Source organism: Protopterus annectens, chromosome 6.part0 (genome assembly GCF_019279795.1).
Source record: "Protopterus annectens isolate FY-2018-M chromosome 6.part0, PAN1.0, whole genome shotgun sequence".
Lineage (NCBI taxonomy): Eukaryota > Metazoa > Chordata > Ceratodontiformes > Protopteridae > Protopterus > Protopterus annectens.
In genome coordinates, this window is record NC_056737.1 from 1,662,547,115 (window position 1) to 1,662,566,574 (window position 19,460).

At 40.6% G+C, this 19,460-nt stretch overlaps 1 protein-coding gene across 1 annotated transcript in view; it reads right to left on the reverse strand.

Moving 5' to 3' along the window:
• Positions 1–19,460, reverse strand: part of LOC122804885 (ATP-binding cassette sub-family G member 5-like) — a 195,153-nt gene that overhangs the window by 169,782 nt on the left and 5,911 nt on the right. The window contains exon 2 of the mRNA XM_044075073.1: positions 16,374–16,503. Within this exon, the coding sequence (XP_043931008.1) occupies positions 16,374–16,482 (109 nt within the window). The 5' untranslated portion in view covers positions 16,483–16,503. The remainder of the gene's footprint in view (positions 1–16,373; positions 16,504–19,460) is intronic.

Sequence of the window (19,460 nt, forward strand, 5' to 3'; positions counted from 1 at the left end):
TTATATAGTGCAATTATGTTATGATTTGTTCTTCTTTGATCAGTAAGAAGTGTTTGATGCATCATTCTTAAATTTCTTTCCTATTTTCAGCTGACTACATTGTAAGGCAGTGTAATTTTTCTAAAACTGAGGTAACTGCATTAGCAGGTTTAAATGGCATCTTTCCCAAATTCATCACAGTGACTGCATAATGCCTGGCCATTCCATTAACTTTACTTACAAATAAAGCTGTAATGAAATCACTGACACTGACAATATTCATATGGGGAAAGCTAACCTCATTCCTATCAACAAAGAAGGTATTTTACTTAAGGGAAGCACTTTTAGGCTCACTGCAATACTAAATATTATGACTATATAGGTGGTCAATTATCTCCCTCTGAGAAAAAAAAAATGAAGAAAGAGTATTCTGGAAAGAAATATCTAAAAGAGTAATCAACGAGAAGACAAAAATAAATAAATAAATAAATACAATGAAAGTTTAAAGTGCCAGTGTTAAGGATTAGAGGAATTAGCATATGGAGCTAAGGGACATTTATAAACAATTGCAGGTTAAAAAAAAAAACGCTCTTAGTTTCTTAACCTTGAATTATCTTCTGCTCCTTCTTTCTATCTTTCCACTTTACTAAAAAAAAAAATCACATTTTAAGCTTGTTTCTTGCCTTTCCTGTAACTAGTCTAGTCCAGATACAGATTTGCTGTATCCAGGACTGTTTGTAAGCTTCTGAGCCCCCCAAGCCTTTCTGTGTTGGAGGGTAGCCTTCTAGCTTATCAGTCGGAGTGGTAAGCACTAGTAGCCTATCTACTACAAGAGGAATGCTTTCTGGCCCAGAAATTGTAGTATATTGGCTGTTTGGGCAGTTTTTCCATCTGTTTCAACCTTCTGGTTTAAAAGCCCGTGTTTGCGCTTGTTTCCCACCTTTCCTATATCTAGTCTAGTCCAGATACAGATTTGCTGTATCCAGGAGTATTTGTCAGCTTCTGAGCAGTGCCAAAGTCTGGTCTTCAATTTTTCCCTTAGATCTACTAGTTCTCTCCTCTCCTGCACTTTTACTAGCTTATTAGTCTAGCACTTTACCAGACTTCTTGTAGCAATTATTGTAGCACACAAAAGTGCTACCAGCACTAAATGTTCTACAAAGAAACAGCTCCAGTACCTATTATTAATTCCCCAGGCATGTCTAAAGGTCAGTTCTCTGTGCATCCTCCTATTAACCTGGTAAACTTGGGCATCCTGAGGCAATGTAGCAACTGCCTCATGTACACTGACAACCCTCTCCTCTTACCTCCCAACACTCAGACTTGTGAGAGATGCACTTATATATTCAAATTGGAAGCCACACACTCTCCAGCCAAGACCGAATAGCTGCCCAGAGAAGAAGGTCAACACTCGCACCACACCACATGGAACACATAACCCTCCAGAACACACACCAGCACTGCCTTCACATAAAAACACAAACCACACACCCACCTTCGTGGAGGCTCTCAATAAAAATCTACCCAAACAGCAGAGACCTCCAAGGCAGAAACCCACTGAACCACCACAACACAACACTAATCATAGGTTCATAGGTAGGTACTAGGCTATCTGCTCGAGGGCATTTATAAGCCTAGCCAGAGTGTGTCGGCTTTTGCTGCCCCATTGATTAATTAACTGATCCTCTGTCAAGCAGAGCCAATGAAGTGAGCCCAGTGGTGTATTTTCTGTTACCCATCCACTCAAGGTTTTTCTTGAAAAGTGTTAGTGAGGGGCTCTGCCTAATGTAGTTTGGAATTTTGTTCGAAAGCATGGGGAGTCTCTGTGACAGGAATCTATCCCTCCAGCATGTTCTATTTATTGTTATGGCAAGGTTTAGCTCACTAGAGCACGTGGCTCACAGTGACTTGGATTTCTTTAGGTGGAGCATGTCCATCAATTCTGAGTTGGACATGGATTTGTAAGTCAGGCAGAGATCACCTCTTAGTAAGTGATATGCCACTGAGTACAGATGGAGTGTTTTCAGTCAGGCTGCATAGGACATATGTTTGAGGCCAGTAATCCTCTTGGTGAGGTACTTTTGTGGTCCTTCCAGCTGTTAGAAGTGTCTTGTGAGGTACATCCCAAATGGGATATTGTACTCTATGATGGATCTGATGAGTGACGAGTAGAGTGGCACTATAACCTCTTTATTTCTAGATGCGAACCCTTTAGTAATTAGATGGGCCTCACAGAAGGATTTCCTAACTACTTTGGCAATATGATTGTCAAAGGAGAGATTACTATCTACCTGGGTCCCTAGATCTCTTATTACCTCTTCTGTATTAAGGGGGCTGCCACCTTTGTGGTAATTCGTGGGTGTTTTGTTTTTCCCAAATGGGATGACTATGCATTTTTTGGCATTTAGCTTGGGGCCATGACTTTGACACCAGGTGTCCATCTCAGTAAGGTCCTTTAGGAGGATGTCCATGTCAGCCGGAGAGTCAATTATGGCTGCCAGTTTGCAGTCATCAGCAAACTTGGTTAGCCATAGTCCTCCTGTGTTTGCCTGTACTTCTGAGAAGTATATGCCAAACAGTAGGGGTCCCAGGACCGAGCCTTGTGGGACACCACTTGTGACTGGTTTAGAGTCAGACCTGGAGCCCACTATTCTTACAGTGTGAGTTCTGTCTATAAGCCAGTTGGCAACCCATCTCATGACATAGGGGTTTATATTCAGGCTGGTGAGTGGGGAATGGTGTTGAAAGCCTTGGCGAGGTCAAGGTAGGCTGCGTGAACCACCTTTAGCTCATCTATGGCCTTGGTGACTGTCTCGAAGAAGTCAACCAGGTTTAGTAGGCATGATCTGCCCTTAACAAAGGCAAACTTAGTCGGGTCAAGTGTTTGGAGGTTCCCAATGTCTTTGTTAATGAGTTCCATGATGATGCACTCCATAGCCTTGCAGACCAGGCTAGTCAGGCTTATGAGGCGATAGTTACCAGGGTCAGTTCTGGCCCCTCCTTTGTGGAGTGGAATAACCGTTGCTGTGCGCCATTCTATGGGCACATAGCCTGTGGAGAGGCTGAGGTTGAACGGCGTGTTTAGGTGGGGGGTTAGTCCGTTCTGTAGTTCGTGAAAGACGCAGCCTGGGACACCATCTGGCCCCACTGACGCTGTGTTTTTGGCTTTTGAAAGGTCTGTTTTCACCTGCGCATCTGTGATTTCTGGGACACTACACTTTTCCAGTATTGTTGTGGGCCTTTTGGGGGTGAGAGGTGGGTGAAGTTTGCACTGAATCTATCTGCCAGGATGTTGGCAATATCAGTAGGTTCAATATATTTTGTGCTATTTTGCACTAGTTCAGTGCATATCTGCGAGTTGCCACTTAGATTATTAACATAGCTAAAGAAGGCTTTGTGGTTATCTTTTGAATCCTTGGCTATTTTTTCTTTCGAAGTTAGCCTTGCATGATTTTATGAGCGGCCTTAGTTTCTTACTGATACTGATCAGGGATGTCTTTCCTTCTTAGGATTTGCTTTTTTTCTGAACTAGTTTCCTCCTTCTGTTGTATAGTCTGTTTATGGCAGGGGTCCACCAGACTGGTTTCCTTCTCTTAGAGGAGTGAGTCTTGGTTTTGCTAGGGATGGCATGATCCATGCATCCTTGTAGGTGCTCATAGAGTGCATTTGTAAAGGTTTCTGCATCTTGGGCAGCCTTATCCTTTAGCATGGGGTTTGTGAAACTTACTGCCTCTGTCTTAAGTAAGGTGAAGTTTGCTTTAGAAAAGTTTTTTACTGTGGTTTCCTTAGTTGGGGGTGGTGGTGGGGTATGGACATCCAGAGTGATTAGTTTATGGTCTGATCTAACCAGTGATGGGTTGACCTCCAGTGTGAAACACCTGTCGCCCATGAGACACATAACTGTCCTAAACAGCGTGCAACTCAACCAAAGCCCCCAAGGCAAAACATCATGTATAATACACTAGTCATAGGTGACTTGATAGTGAGGCATACTGATATCCCACTCACTAGGTTGAATAAGGAGAAAGTAACACACCAGACTCCGCCACATAATGCATGCACTCATGTCCCTCAACAGCAGGTACAAATATGAGTCTGTCATTGTACATGTGGGGTGTGAATGACCTGGCTCGTACCTCCCTAGACTACATGAAAATTGGCATGGAGGAGCTCTCAGATTATGTAGCCCAGGTAGGTATGACCCTAGCCCTGAGCAGCATCCTACCATCACCCAGAATGATACCACAGTACAAGCAGAAAATGATTGATTTCAACAATTGGCTAAGTTTCTGGTATCATTCTAAGGGGATCCAGTATCTGTCTGCCTGGGATGACATGATTGACAGACCTTGATGCTTTGCCAGAGATGGCCTGCATCTGTCACCCCTGGGCTTCCGGATACTGGCCAAGGCTGCGGTGTGCCAAAGACCGTTACCACCATAACAGCTACAAACAAATGCAATCTGAGGGTCATGCTGCTCAATGCTAAAAGTCTAAATTATCAAAATGCACTCACTCGAAGCACTCCTTAAAATGGAGAACATCGACATTTGTGCCATAACAGAGACCTGGTTCAAGGCAGCAGAAAGCACCCCTGCACTACCGGGCTATAACTCATTCCGCACCTTTCGGCCCCCGAACTTGGACCGAAGCTCCAAAGGCGGTGGTGTTTCCATATTCATAAAGGATGTGCACACCTCCAGACTAGTAGCACAACATAACACATCTGAGATACTTCAGGTGCAGCTAACATTGGGTAAGAGAGCGATTCAGGTCGTAGGCTGCTATAAGTCCCCATCCATGTCCCAAGACTCACACTCCACGTTCCTAAGCACCCTGGAGAATATTAGGGTCGAACCTAACACTCTCATACTGGCCAACTTCAACTACTCCTCCATTAACTGGGAAAACTACTCATGTACCAATACACTTGCCCAACGTTTCCTGGAATTCATTAATTCCAATGCCCTGGATCAGCTCGTTCTTACCCCTACTAGAGGTAGCAACATCTTTGACCTTGTCATTACTAACATGGGTGACCATTGCTCTACACCAATAGTCAATGCCTTCCTGGTTAGTTCTCACCACAAACTAATCACCTTGAAAATCCACATCCCTCCCACCCCCCCTGCAAAGGCAACCACCATAAAAAACTTCTCCAAAGCTAACTTTGGGCTCCTAAAAATAGAGGTGGCTAACTTCACGGCACCCATGCAAATCGAGATCACTTGCATGACCGCTGTATCATACACCAATGCACTGTACAAACACGTACACAAATGCATGGATCTCGCCATACCCAACAGAACCAAGATTCTCTTCTCTAAAAAAAGAAGTCAATCTGGTGGTCCCCTGCCATAAACAAACTCTATAACAGAAGGAGGAAACTGATGTGGAATAAGGTGAAGTCCCAAGACTGGAAAAACTCCCTTATTAGCCTCAGCAAAAAGTTGAGATCCCTCCTCAAATCCTCTAAAGCTAGCTATGAAAACAGAATTTCAGCAGCTGATAATAAAGACAACCACAAGGCCTTCAAAGGTTATGTAAAGAATCTCCATGGCAATACCCAGATTTGCTCTGAGCTACTGCACAATGGTACCTCCTATACCGAGCCAACAGATACTGACAATATACTGACCGACAGATTCAGTGCCAACGTTACCCATCCCCCCTTCCCCCAAGGGACCAGTCACAATACCAGTAGATTGTCAGGCACCCAGTATTATGGCTACACAGGTTAAAACAGCATTGTCCAAGGCCAAGAATACAGCTTCTATGGGACCTGACAATATCCTTGGCTGTGTTCTACATGAACTACAGAGTGAACTGGCACCTCACCTGTGTGCCCTGTTCAATCACAGCCTCACCTCAGGCTTGGTCCCTACCGAATGGTGCACTGCTACAATCATCTCTCTCCACAAAGGAGGAGAGACTACAGACCCTGGGAACTATTGCCCCATTAGCCTGACGAGTCTGATATGCAAAGCTATGGAACGCATCATCATGGACCTAATAAACAAGGATATAGGGAATCTACAAACTCTGCATCCCACACAGTTTGGTTTTGTGAAGGGTAGATCATGCCTGCTCAACTTGGTCAACTTCTTTAAGTCAGTCACCATAGCTGTGGATGAAGGCAAGGTGGTTCATACAGCCTACCTTGATCTGGCCAAGGCCTTTGATACAATTCCCCACTCAGGAATCATAGAAAAATTCACTAAGCTAGGCATCAACCCCTATATCACTAGTTTGGTTGCAAACTGGCTTACAGGTAGAACCCACAGTGTGAAAGTAGCTCACTCCAACTCATACTGCCAACCAGTCATGAGTGAAGTCCCCCAGGGTTCACTCCTGGGTCCTCTCCTGTTTGGTATCTACTTCTCTGAAGTCCAGGCCAACATGAAGGGACTTTAGCTGGCAAAGTTCACAGAAGATTGCAAGTTGGGAGCTATTATTAACTCCCCGAGTGATGTTGACATCTTACAGAAAGGCCTCACTGAGACCAACGACTGGTGTCAGAACCATGGCCTTAAGCTCAATGCCAAAAAAAGTGTCATCATCCCCTTTGGGAAAAAACAGGTTCCCATGAATTACTACATCAATGGTAGTCCACTGAACACAGAAGGCATTATAAGAGATCTGGGAACACAGGTTGACAGCAACCTCTCTTTTGACCACCACATTGCCACTGTGGTCAGAACGTCCTTCTATGTGGCACATCTCATTACTAAGGGTTTTGCATCCAGGAAGAAAGAGGTCTTTGTCTCCTTCTACTCTTCGCTCATTAGGCCAATCATTGAGTACAATGTCCCATTTGGCATGTACCTCAGTAGACACCTGCAACAGGAGAGGCTGCAAAAATACCTCACAAAGAGGATCCTAGGCTTTAAAGATTTGTTCTATATGGGCAGACTAAAAAAACTCCAACTATTCTCGGTCTCATATCGCCTACTTAGAGGCGATCTCTGGTTGACTTACAAAAGCCATCTCTGACCCAGCTCTGTTAGAAATGCTTCATCTAAAGAAATCCCAATCCCTCTGCACTGCAAGCTCCATTGACCTCAGCCTCATTACCACAATCAATGCCGGATGGACAGGTTCAAGCAGAACACCTCACTGGCCCTCTTCAAGAGAAATCTTGATGAGTGGATGGGAAATAAAAAATTCACTCCAGGGATCACTCCAGTGGCTTTACTCGACAGAGGCACTAGGAACTAAGGTTGGGTGGCACTATGCCAGGGTAATCTTATGGGCTAGGCTTGTAAAGGCCCAAGGGTCATTAGCCTAGTACACACCTATGAACCTATATGAACAAATGTTTTTTAGTGCTGTAAATACAAGCAAATGCTCATATGAAAAAATATTCTTCCTAATTATGTTTTATCTGGTGGCCTTTAGTGTGTAATTGCATTGCAGCGTGGTCAGGGAATTTGTTTTTACCTTGCTAATGTGCAATATCAAAGCTGGTATATATTATTATATACAATTAGCAGGGGTGTGGGATCCAGGGAGGCTTTCTCCTCTGCAAAAAAATAGTTTTATTTGTTGTTTTTGATTATTTCAGAATGATCACTGTGTCTTTATTTGCCCTTTTGAACGTCTGATATTTGATGAGACACTCTTATAAACATATAAATGAATGACTGGTCATTCCTACTGAAGGCTCTAATATGTTATAAAATGTCTGACATTTTCACTAAATCAGCTGACATCCTTTTCATCAAAAGCACAGTCTTGTAAAAGGACAAATGATAAGCCAGTCCAAAATTATTTCTTCACATAATGAATTTTTAGAAGAAATATCTTTTCATCAGAACATGCGTATCAACAGCAAAGTTCAGCTTATTGATGAGATGACAGCTCCAGTTATTAGTGGTGGAAGTCTGGTTTACCAACCTATTCTGAAAGACTTGGGGATTAATATGAAGAAACACCGTAGTGTTCAAGTTAGGACCTCTGAGTATTTCATTATGTCTTTTTCAATAGATGCAGGACACATCTGTAAAACTGTAAAATCCAAATGGGAAAAAGCTATGCCCTTGTACCTCATGCAAACTTTAGGAGTTGCACTAAAAGTTGTTGTACAATGCAGCAAGCACACATGGAGCATTACAGCACTAAGGTTTGACTGCAAATATAACACCTTTTAAAAGCCCGTATTGCATTAATGAGAGATCAGTATTGGCTGATCACATCCCCCAACCGCTGTACCTGGGGCAGTTGCCCCTCTTACTCCACCCTAGCTACACTACTGAACGAGGTTACCAAAAAACTACCAAAAACTGGGAGTATCGTACACAGCTGCTCCTTACTTTACTTAATCTACTAGAAAACACATCAGTTCAACATTCCTTTCACCATCCCTGCTCTAGGCCACTTGCATTCTGATTAACTTACAAACAGCCCAGTTTGACTTGATAGAACAATGCTATAATATGATAGCAAAATTTGAAACTAACAAACCTTATAAAGATCATCACTGCCTGGCACTCAAGCAACTTTCCTAGGTAGAACTTTCACACCACTTAACCTTATCAACTTGTCATATCATACAGCCTCATCTACAATCCATCTTGTTATCTGATCCTAGCTAACTTCCTAAAAATGCACTCTCCCAACAGAGCTCTCTGTTTTACTGACAAATTACTTCTTTTGACAAACAAAGCAAATTAAGCATGCCAGCAATTAGTTTTACTCATCTCATGGTGCTAGGCTTTGGAACTCATTGCATTTGAAATCAAACTTAACAAAAGTAAGCCTTTCAAAGACCAACTGAGAGAACTTCTTTAAAATAAATGTCTAGGTCCCTGTTCCTATCCGGACTAATTTGACTGCCATCTTTAACAGTTCTATTGCACATGCAACCTCTGTTTTCCTTTCCAGTCCCCTACTCCCTGCCACCATAGTTTGCACACTTGGCATACCTAACCTGCCTTCCTCACCGCCTGCATCATTCTCCAATCTATAATTGCATGTACTAGGATGCGCCTTATCACTCACTACTTGTAGACAGTTTTATCACCTGCAAGTTATAAAACTGATGTTTTTGTAGTATAGGACAACTGTTTCTTATCTACTTACAAAGGTTAAATATTTTCCTACTTGTGTATCTGACTGTTTCATCAGAACTTCATATATTAACATTATCAGAGTTCCTTAATAATGAATGTCTACTTCTACAACATGGTTTTTGATATCCATGTAAACCTGCACTTTTCAACATTACAATCTTTATAAATCCCTCTGTCACTATTAGTCACTTGTAATGTTTATATGCTATATATATATATATATATATATATATATATATATATATATATTTATATCCTCATAAGTTTCACTCATATGATCTTTGTATTGCATTGTATGTCTATTTTGGAGCTTTTCTCCACAGGCTGCCACTGAAAATGGGGTAACTTCTAATCACCCACTCAGATGAACCCCGTAAACAAATGCCAATAAATAAATAAATTAAATAAATGTATCTGTATTTACAGGTATGTGTGTCATGCTGCCTACCTGTAGCACATAAGGCCAGCACCACTACATTCAACACTTGTGACCTAGGTCTGTTTCATGTGCTACATGTTAATGTCACGGTGAATGTAACTGTGGATTTTTAATTCAATTTCTAGTTCTGAGATTTTAATTTCAGCTGCCATATTGATTGCCAACGTAATTTCTGCCCTTCTGAAGTACCAAAATGTTTGCTTATATTTATTTTTGATATCTGTACCCTGCAGCTACTAGACAGCTATATATATCCGTACATTGATGTTAACTTATATGTTTTGTATGTATGTCTTGTTATTATATTTATTTATTTGAAGTTTGTTTGCCAGGGTGGTTCATTGGGCTGAAGGAGCCTATTTTCAATGGAGTTCTGGGGAAAAAAGCTCCACAGGTACAATATATAAAGTACAAGAAGAGTATATGAAAACAAAAGTATATGATAATACAATTTAGCAGATAAAAACAGAAATTATATACAATTAGTAAAAGTTTACAAATATATAGTCCCCATCATTGCTAACATAGATGTTAAGGCTATAACAATTATAAGTAGGTATAAACTAAGGAACTATTTACAATATGCATGTTCTCACAGGGGAAATATGATCAGTGGGGGCTGGATATGTAGGTTAAATGAAGTAAGGGAGAGATGAGTTAGGGGAAGTAGGGACAGAGAGGATAATGGGGAGGTAGATATTTGAGTTAGGATTAAAGGAGACAGGGAGAAGGGGTAGGGAGTAAGGTAGCTGCTGGGGATGTTAAGCAGGATGGGAACATGAGCATTCCCAGAGAGATGTTAGGTATGAATGGAGCAGAGTTTTAAAGGTGGAGGAGCCACTGGTGAGGCGAATATGAGGTGGGAGGGAGTTCCAGAGACATGATAAGGAAAAAGAGAGTAAAGGTTTGCCTGCTGGACGGACAGGTTTGTGAAGTTCAATCAGATTCTGAGTATTGGTTCTTAGATGTCTGCTAGGTAGGTGCATTGTAAAGGTTGAGGCAAGGGAGGGGCAGAGATAGGGACTGAAGATGAGTTTTTGAGCATGAATTAGTTGAGTGTAGATAAGGTAGTTGGGCAGCTCTAGCCAATTTAGTTTGTGGAGGGCAACACAATGATGAGTGGAGGATCTGTGTCCATTGGTGAATTTGGTGATTTTGTTGTAGCAGGAAGAGAGTTTTGTTTTAATAGAAGATTTGTAGGTTGGTTAGGAGTGGGGCACCATAAAGGAGAGAAGGGATGAGATACGTGGTAGAGAGAAGAAATCTAGTAGATGGTGTGAGGTAGCGAATGTGGCGGTAGGACATACCAAGTTTCTGGTGTTTTTTTTTAATATTTGTTCGTATATACGTATCAAATTTAAGCTGATTGTCAATGAGAACTCTAACAGTTTTGCACTGGATACTAATTCAAGAGAAGTGTTATTCTGACTGGTGATGGAGAATTAATTTTTGTTGACAATTGTGGTTTTGGAAGGGGTGAATATCATGAGTTTGGTTTTTGATGCATTGAGTGCCAGGTGGTTATCTAACATCCATTGTTCAGTGTATGAGAAGGCCTCTTGGGTTAATTTTATGAGGGTGGGAGTGGAGTTAGCAGAACAGATAATTGTTGAATTGTCTGCCTATTGGACGATTTTCGCATTAGGGATAGTGTGGTGGAAGTCGTTTATGAAAATATTGAACAATAGGGGACCTAATATGGAACCCTGGGGTACACCAGTGGAGGTGTTAAGGAATGGGGAAATGGCTTTCTTCCATTTGACTGCTTGTTGTCTATTGGAAAGGTAACTGGTAAACCAGTTGATAGAAGAGGGTGATAGATTTCGATTAGCGAATTTGGTTAGGAGAAGGATGTGAGAGATGGTATCGAAAGCCTTAGAAAGGTCTAGAAGGAGGGTGGACACAATACAACCGGAGTCACGGGCTTTGTTCACAGTTTCAAGGAAGGAGATCTCATTCCAGTGCTTGCAATGTGTGTCACTACATACTGTACAGGGGTTACTGTGTGTGATCCTGTACCATAATTGTTCACACCCTAAGGTTTTGCATTCTGTTTTAATATTTTTCCTTCCACTTCCATTTTTGGCCACATGGCAGTTGTTCTTATACTGATTCTATGTTCTGTAATTCCTGAATGAATTTACACATTACTGTCTCTTGTACCATTATTTTCACTGTCTGTTAGAAATGCAAAATAAGTTTGCTCTGTTGTAATAAGATGTAAATATTGGATTTTTGTGTTGTGTACTATGGCAAGTATATTGCATAATATGGTAGATAAATGTGGAATGAACATTATATGTGAAAACGTCTGTTATCTGATTTTGTTGAAAAGGTTTGTTACATATAAAACAATAAAAATGATAAAGTTAAAGGAAAACTCCACACAAAAGTCAATTTTTTTCTTTTCAAAAAGTGATTTTCCTTCCCTGTAATCCAAAACTAAACACTTCTTTACAGAAAAGCATAATTTAAGAATGTTTGCCTTTCTTTCCTGCATTTGGCTCATCTGTTACATCATAAAGGCTACTATAGTGACAGATTATTTAGGTTAGGTTTCTTATCCCGACTACAGGGCCATTAAGAAAACAATGCCTCAAACAATGACATTTACATGTGCCTTATCAGTTAAAGATTGCCAGACTCACACCTCAGATAAATAATGTAACCTGGAGTTTGAACAAAGGCAGGGCTTTCAAGCTTAGTTTTCAGATGTAAAGGTAATAAAACTCACTGCCACAAAGAAAGAAAGCAGATATGCTCATCTAACTCTTCTTACTTTGTCAGTATTTGATGTTGCACTTTGTTCTACTGTGTAATTTCTGTAAAAGTGCATGTTTCTTCTGCATGTCAAGCAGAGCGCCTCACTGGCCCTCTTCAAGAGAGATCTTGACAAGTGGATGGGTAACAGAAAGTTCACTCCAGGGATCATTCCAGTTGCCCTATTGGATAGGGGCACTGTGAACTAACATCGGCTGGCACGATGCTTGGGCAATTTTTTAGGCTAGGCTTGTAAAGACTCCAGGGCCATTAGCCTAGTTCACACCTATGAACCTATGGAGTTTGGATAAGATAATCACAAAGACTAATTCTAGCTACAATATTTAAAACTGTGAATGCAACACGAACCATCGCGGCCCAAGTAACACCTATTAATCACAGGGATCAGAGTTCTCACACATGAATACTGAACTACAGTTGTTACTTTGAAAACATTAATGAACTCATCTACATTTTCATGCCTGTCATTCAAACATTCCTTAAAATGCTGCAACAGAGATGGCCACTAATGAAAAAGCAAACTAATTAAAATTGTGGACTGATGTTGACAGTGAAAAGTAAGTCATCGCAGCAATGTTGTCAATGGATGAGAAAGAAAACTACAATAAATGATCCCCTCACTTTAAGGATTTCTATCTGTCCCCTCATATTAAGGATTTCTATCTGTCCCTCTAACGTGACATGAGGAAGGGGAAGCCTTTGACTGTAAAACAAATTAATGCTAGCCATAGCAGCCTCCTTCAGACCATTTTGGGGTAGAACAAATTACAAATCAACAGTAGCTATTGACTTTTTGGAATTAGCAATGCAGAAAAGTTCAAGAGTTGCTGAAAAACATATATATGTATATATATATATATATATATATATATGGTCTATATTAGATCACCGGCTGCTTAAAAAAGTGAACTGTGATTAATCGACCCTACCTACCTACAATCTCGAATTGTCAGAATAGTGATTTTTTCCCTGGGGGGGGGGGGATCGCTGTTCCAAAACACATACACACAACACAAGCACACCAAACAAACAGCAATCCACACACATACACCTAAAATCTTACACCTAACCCTACACTAAACTATACACACACCACTAACTACCCACTTACCTTAACCCAAACCATAACCCTACGGTCCGTCACTATTGCACACTCACCTCACCCGCTCCCTAACCCTAACCCACCTAACCTGCCTTAACCCTCATGTCCACACAATCGCACACATACCTAACCCATGCCCTAAGCCTAAATCACCTAACCAGCCCTAACCCTCACATCCACACAATCACACACTTACCTGAACCCGACCCTTAACTTTCCACCACAGTGCTGAAAATACTGAAGCAATAGAAACGGACAACCAAATTCTTTCCCTAGGAAAAAATTTGGGTTTGTTGCTTCGATATTTTAAACTTTTGCTGCGTAGGGTTTGATATTAGAACATTCGAAGGTTTGAAAACCTCGATGTTCTAATATAAACCCTGTGTGTGTGTGTGTGTGTATATATGTATATATATATATTTTTTTTTTTAGTTTTTGGGTGAGGTTCTCATTTAAATAAATATTTCCACTGTGTGTATACTAACCATATTTCTCTTTCTCTGTGCTTAGAAACATTAACTTGTTTTCCCTTTTGCTATAGGTTTAGCCTAATTTACTATGGTATATTGTGTTCTACCATAGCAAAGTGTTGTAAATGCTCTTAATGTGAAGTGTATATGGCTGAAGTCTCTATGTATTTCCTGTACTTACTACTTCATGCCTTCTCACTCTGTACTTGCTCTGTTTCATGTTACACCATTTAAAATTAGACTATCACACTGCATCTCTACTTTCCTACCAGATCTCCCACAAGCTCAAATAGAAGAGACCTCATGAAGATTTCACCTAAAGGAGAGCAAGTCAGGAGTCCTTCCCTTACAATGCCAGTGTTTGTAAATAAACTGAGGATCGCGATGCAAGAAAAAGCAAAAAAAACCCCCCAAAAAGATAGCCTTCTGATCTTCCCGGCATCAGAGACAAGTGATGAAGTGAAGTATGCTGAATCACTGAAACTGACTATATACAGTGGGTATAAAAAGTGTACAAACCCCCCGTTAAAATGCCAGGTTTTTGTGATATAAAAAAAAAAAATGAGACCACAATAAATCATTTCAAAACTTTTTCCACATTTAATGTGACCTATAACCTGCACAATTCAATTGAAAAACAAACAAGTCTGTTAGGGGAAAAATAAAAAAATAAAAAAATAAAAAACATACAATATGCTGGTTGCATAAGTGTGCACACCCTTAAACTAATACTTCGTTGAAGCACCTTTTGACTTAATGACAACATTCAGTCTTCTTGAGTACACACCTGCCATCAATTAAAAAGAATGATTAACCCCAAATAAAGTTCAGCTGTCCTATTAGGATTTTCCTGACATTTACTCAGTTGCCTGCTACAGCAAAAGCCATAGTTCACAGAGAGCTTACAAAGCATCAAAGGGAACTCATTGTTGAAAGGTATCAGTCAGGAGAAGGGTACACAAAAGTTTCCACAGCATTGAATATACCATAGAACACAGTGAAGACAGTTATCAAAAAGTGGAGAAAATATGGGACAACAGTGACGTTACAAAGAATTGGATGTCCCTACAACATTGATGAAAAGACAAGATGAAAACTGGTCAGGGAGGCTGCCAAGAGACTTACAGCAACACTGAAGGAACTGCAGGAATTTCTGGCAAGTACTGGTTGTATACTATATGTGACAACAATCTCCCATATTCTCCATATGTCTGGGCTATGGGGTAGAGTTGCAAGACAGAAGCCTTTCCTTACACAGAAAAACATCCAGGCCCAGCTAAAATTTGCAAAACAATACAGCAGGTCTCCGAAAAGCATGTGGAAAAATGTGTTATGGTCTGATGAGACCAAGGTTGAACTTTTTGGCCACAATTCCAAAAGGTACGTTTGGTGCAAAAACAACACTTTGCATCACCAAGAGAAAATCATCCACACTGTGAAGCATAGTGGTGGCAGTATCATGCTTTGGGGTTGTTTTTCTTCACCTGGAACTGGGGCTTTAGTCAAGGTGGAGGGAATTATGAACAGTTCCAAATACCAGTCACTTTTGGCCTAAAACCTTCAGGTGTCTGCTAGAAAGCTGAAGATGAAGAGGAATTTCACCTTTCAACACAACAATGACCACAAACATACATCCAAATCAACAAAAGAATGGCTTCACCAGAAGAAAATTAAAGTTTTGGAATGGCCCAGCCAGAAAAAGCCCAGACCTAAATCCAACAGAAAATCTGTGGGGTGACCCGAAGAGGGCTGTGCACAACATATGCCCTCACAATCTGACAGATTTGGAGTTCTTTTGCAAGGAAGAGTGAGCAAATATTGCCAAATCAAGATGTGTCAAGCTGATAGACTCCTACCCAAGAAGACTGAATGGTGTAATTAAATCAAAAGGTGCTTCAACAAAGTATTAGTTTAAGGGTGTGCACACACAAAAAAGTATTAGTTTAAGGGTGTAAAACAACTGTGCAACCAGCTTATTGTACGTGTTTTATTTTGTATATTTTTCCCCTAACAGATTTGTTTGTTTTTCAATTACATTGTACAAGATATAGGTCACATTAAAGGTGGGAAAGGTTTGGAAATGATTTATTGTTGTCTCATTTTTTATATCACAAAAAACAGGCATTTTAACAAGGGTGTGTACACTTTTTATATCCACTGTAAGCAATACTCCCCATAATTATGTTAAAGTTCTACTAAAATAATTTTCTTTGTAAGGCTTCACATCAGTGTGGGTATTTTTTCAAACTCAGATTGTTCTGGAAAACATAAAGCATGACATACACCAGCACAAAGAAATGATTCAGGCATGAAGTTCATATTCAGCATACCAGTAGTAATAATAAATGCTGTTGTAAGGTATATCATTCCATATTTTTGCCTACTAAATGCAAGAGAAACATGGCCTTCAGCCCAGACATCACAAGTCGCTCAAGGAAAACAGTATTTTGTGGCATACTGCATCCAATATTATTTTTAATTAAAAGTACAGTGAATAATATATAGTTATGGAAACAGCTGTGCATTCTTACCGTAGTAGTCAAATGGATTTGAATATTCAGGGCAAGCGTAGCCACAGTCACTGAAAAAGGTCACCATTTCTTCCGATTCACCACAAAAGATTAATTCACCATGACTCATGATAGCAATTTTGTCAAATAACTAAATGTATAAATAATGGTATTAAAATTTGTGATAAAATAATATTAATTGCAACATTTTATATGTAAAAGTATAAGTCATTCATAAACTTAATAAATAATTCAGAGTTGGCTAAAGCATTATTTCATTATGACAAAGAATAAATATTTAGTATAGACAATTTAATTGTCTTCACTACTATTTGTACCTCATCGTTAGAGAACACATATCTTATTTCTTAGCCCTGTGTAATGATTGTATTATGAGTGTTGTCTTTTCTTATACCCATGCAGCATTAATTTATTTGATAACTCCCTTTAATTGTACTAATCCAGTGGACCCTTACTCATTCGTGACTGGTGATGGATTACTTTTTCTTCCTTTTTTCACAGTTTGTCTTACTCTTCAGTTTGTTCCCACAGTTATTTATTCATTCATTCATTCATTCATTCATTCATTCATTCATTCAACATGATATAAGTAAGACTGCTATCTGATAATGATGAAGGAAACAAGTGCATTAAGCTGGGGATCTTGCACCAAGAGGGTTCTAGACACCCTGAGGTGTAGTTTAGAGTTTTTTTTAAACAGTCTTTTTCATCCAGTCATTGCCTGAACAAAAAACATGATCAAAGAAAGAAACGTAGTGTTACTGTTCAACTTTGTTTTTTTTTCCTGCATCCTGTCAGCACAAAGAACGTAGACTACACTGTAATAACTACAATGAAACTAACTGTGTTAAGCCAAGGTCCTGGAGGCCCTTAAGGTTTCTAGATGCTCTGAGATGCATTTTAGAGTTATTGTTAAACAACCTTTTCCAGGGACGGAGCTAGCGTTTTGGGGGTACCCAGCAAGGAGCCCTACTCAGGAGAATATCAAGTGTGAAAACATTGCCATCACACCCCCTTCCCTGTCAAGCTCATCCAGCACCATTTAACCACTCTAGTGTCACTACATTGAGTTCATTAAGAATTGATGTGCCAAGGTACATACTGGCATTTAGTACCAATGTTACATTATGACAAACCCCTGTACCACAGCAAGGTAGCTACTCACAGGTACACACACTGACTGGCATTTAGTACCAATGTTACATTATGACAAACCCCTGTACCACAGCAAGGTAGCAACTCGCAGGTGCATGGACTGGCATTTAGTACCAAAGTTACATTACGATAAACCCCTGTGCCACAGCAAGGTGGCGACTACCAGGTGCACATACACACTGACTGGCATTTAGTACCAATGTTCCATTATGACAAACCCCTGTATCACAGCGAGGTAGCGACTCACAGGTACACACACACACACAGACTATCATTTAGTACCAATGTTACATTATGATAACCCCTGTACCACAACAAGGTTGCAACTCACAGGTGCACACAGCAAGGTATGACTCACAGGTGCACACACTGACTAGCATTTAGTACCAATGTTAAATTATGACAAACTCCTGTACCACAGCAAAGTAGCAACTCACAGGTGCACACACTAACTGGCATTTAGAACCAATGTTACATTATGAAACCCCTGTAACCCCTGTACCAAAGCAAGGTTGCCACTCAGCTGCACACACACCAAATGGCATTTAGTGCTAATGTTACATTATAGACAACCCCCTTTACCACAGCAAGGTAGCCACTCACAGGTGCAGGCACTGACTGTGTACTCAACTGCCCAGATTTTCAGAGAATGTCCAGATGTGACTCATGTTTGGTCTGTTCCTCACAATTTTTAATTTTCTGGATTTTTTTGTGGCAAATCATTGATGGCTTGAATTCATTAAATGACAGGCATTTCAGTTTAACTTCATATCCTTCAGAACATGCATGGTAACACCTTTTATTCCAGCAAATTTTTCAGTTTATAAGAACAATATTTAAAATTTGCCCAGATCTTTGGGGCTGTAACCCCATTATCTATGGCTTTGTCCAGATTTTGTGCCATGAGATTGAGAGCTATGACTGGCATTTAGTAACAATGTTGTTACATTACGACAAGCCTCTGTACTGCATCAAGGTAGCCAGTCCCACAGAGGTACACAAAGACTCCCACACAAAGATTTCCACACAAAGATTTCCACACAAAGACTCCCACACAAAGACACAAAGACTCTCTCACATAGGACAGAAGCACACTAAAACAGAGACTGTTGCACACAGGACAGACACCCACACATGATAAAGACTGCACTACAGCAAATCTGAACATTAACGCCCACACAGACACAGGACAGAGGCACCCACCCCACAGTACAGAGACAAGACCAGGGCAAATCTACTGCAAGACTGAACATAAACCCACACAAGATTAAGTCAGCACTACTACAAAACAGAACTGAGACACCACTACCAAACACAAAACAATGACAGCAATACAGCAAGACTGAAACAAGCAGCAGCAGATAAACTGACATCACTCAAGGCAATTACTGACATGCAGAACAGTCACACTGTAGACGTACACAACACAGCTATGGACACAGAAAAGGCTACAGACACAACATACAAGGGAAAGCCATGGTGATTACAGACCCTGAGGCAGACTCAAACCCAAACAAACCCAAAAGAAAACCATGGGGATTACTGAGACCGAGACAGATGACTCAAACCCAAACAGAGAGCGCAATGGGGATTACTGAGCCTGAGACAGACAGACTCAAACCCAAAGAAACAGAAGAGAGCCATGGGGATTGCTGAGCCTGAGGCAGACTCAAACCCATGCACAAGAGAGTAATGGGGATTAGTGAATCTGACACAGGCAGACTCAAACCCAGAGAGAAAAAGGTGAAGACCAGAGTGTCATTCGTCTTCCATGTGTATTTACCTCTTCAGCTTCTGACTGCTGCCACTGTTCTTCCTGTGCTTCTGTCCTAGCCCCCTTGACAAGTCCTGCCACTCCCAACTGTCCTAGCATCCTGACGATTCCTGCCACTCCCGAGTCCTGCTGCTCCCCATGAGTCCTGCCACTCCTAG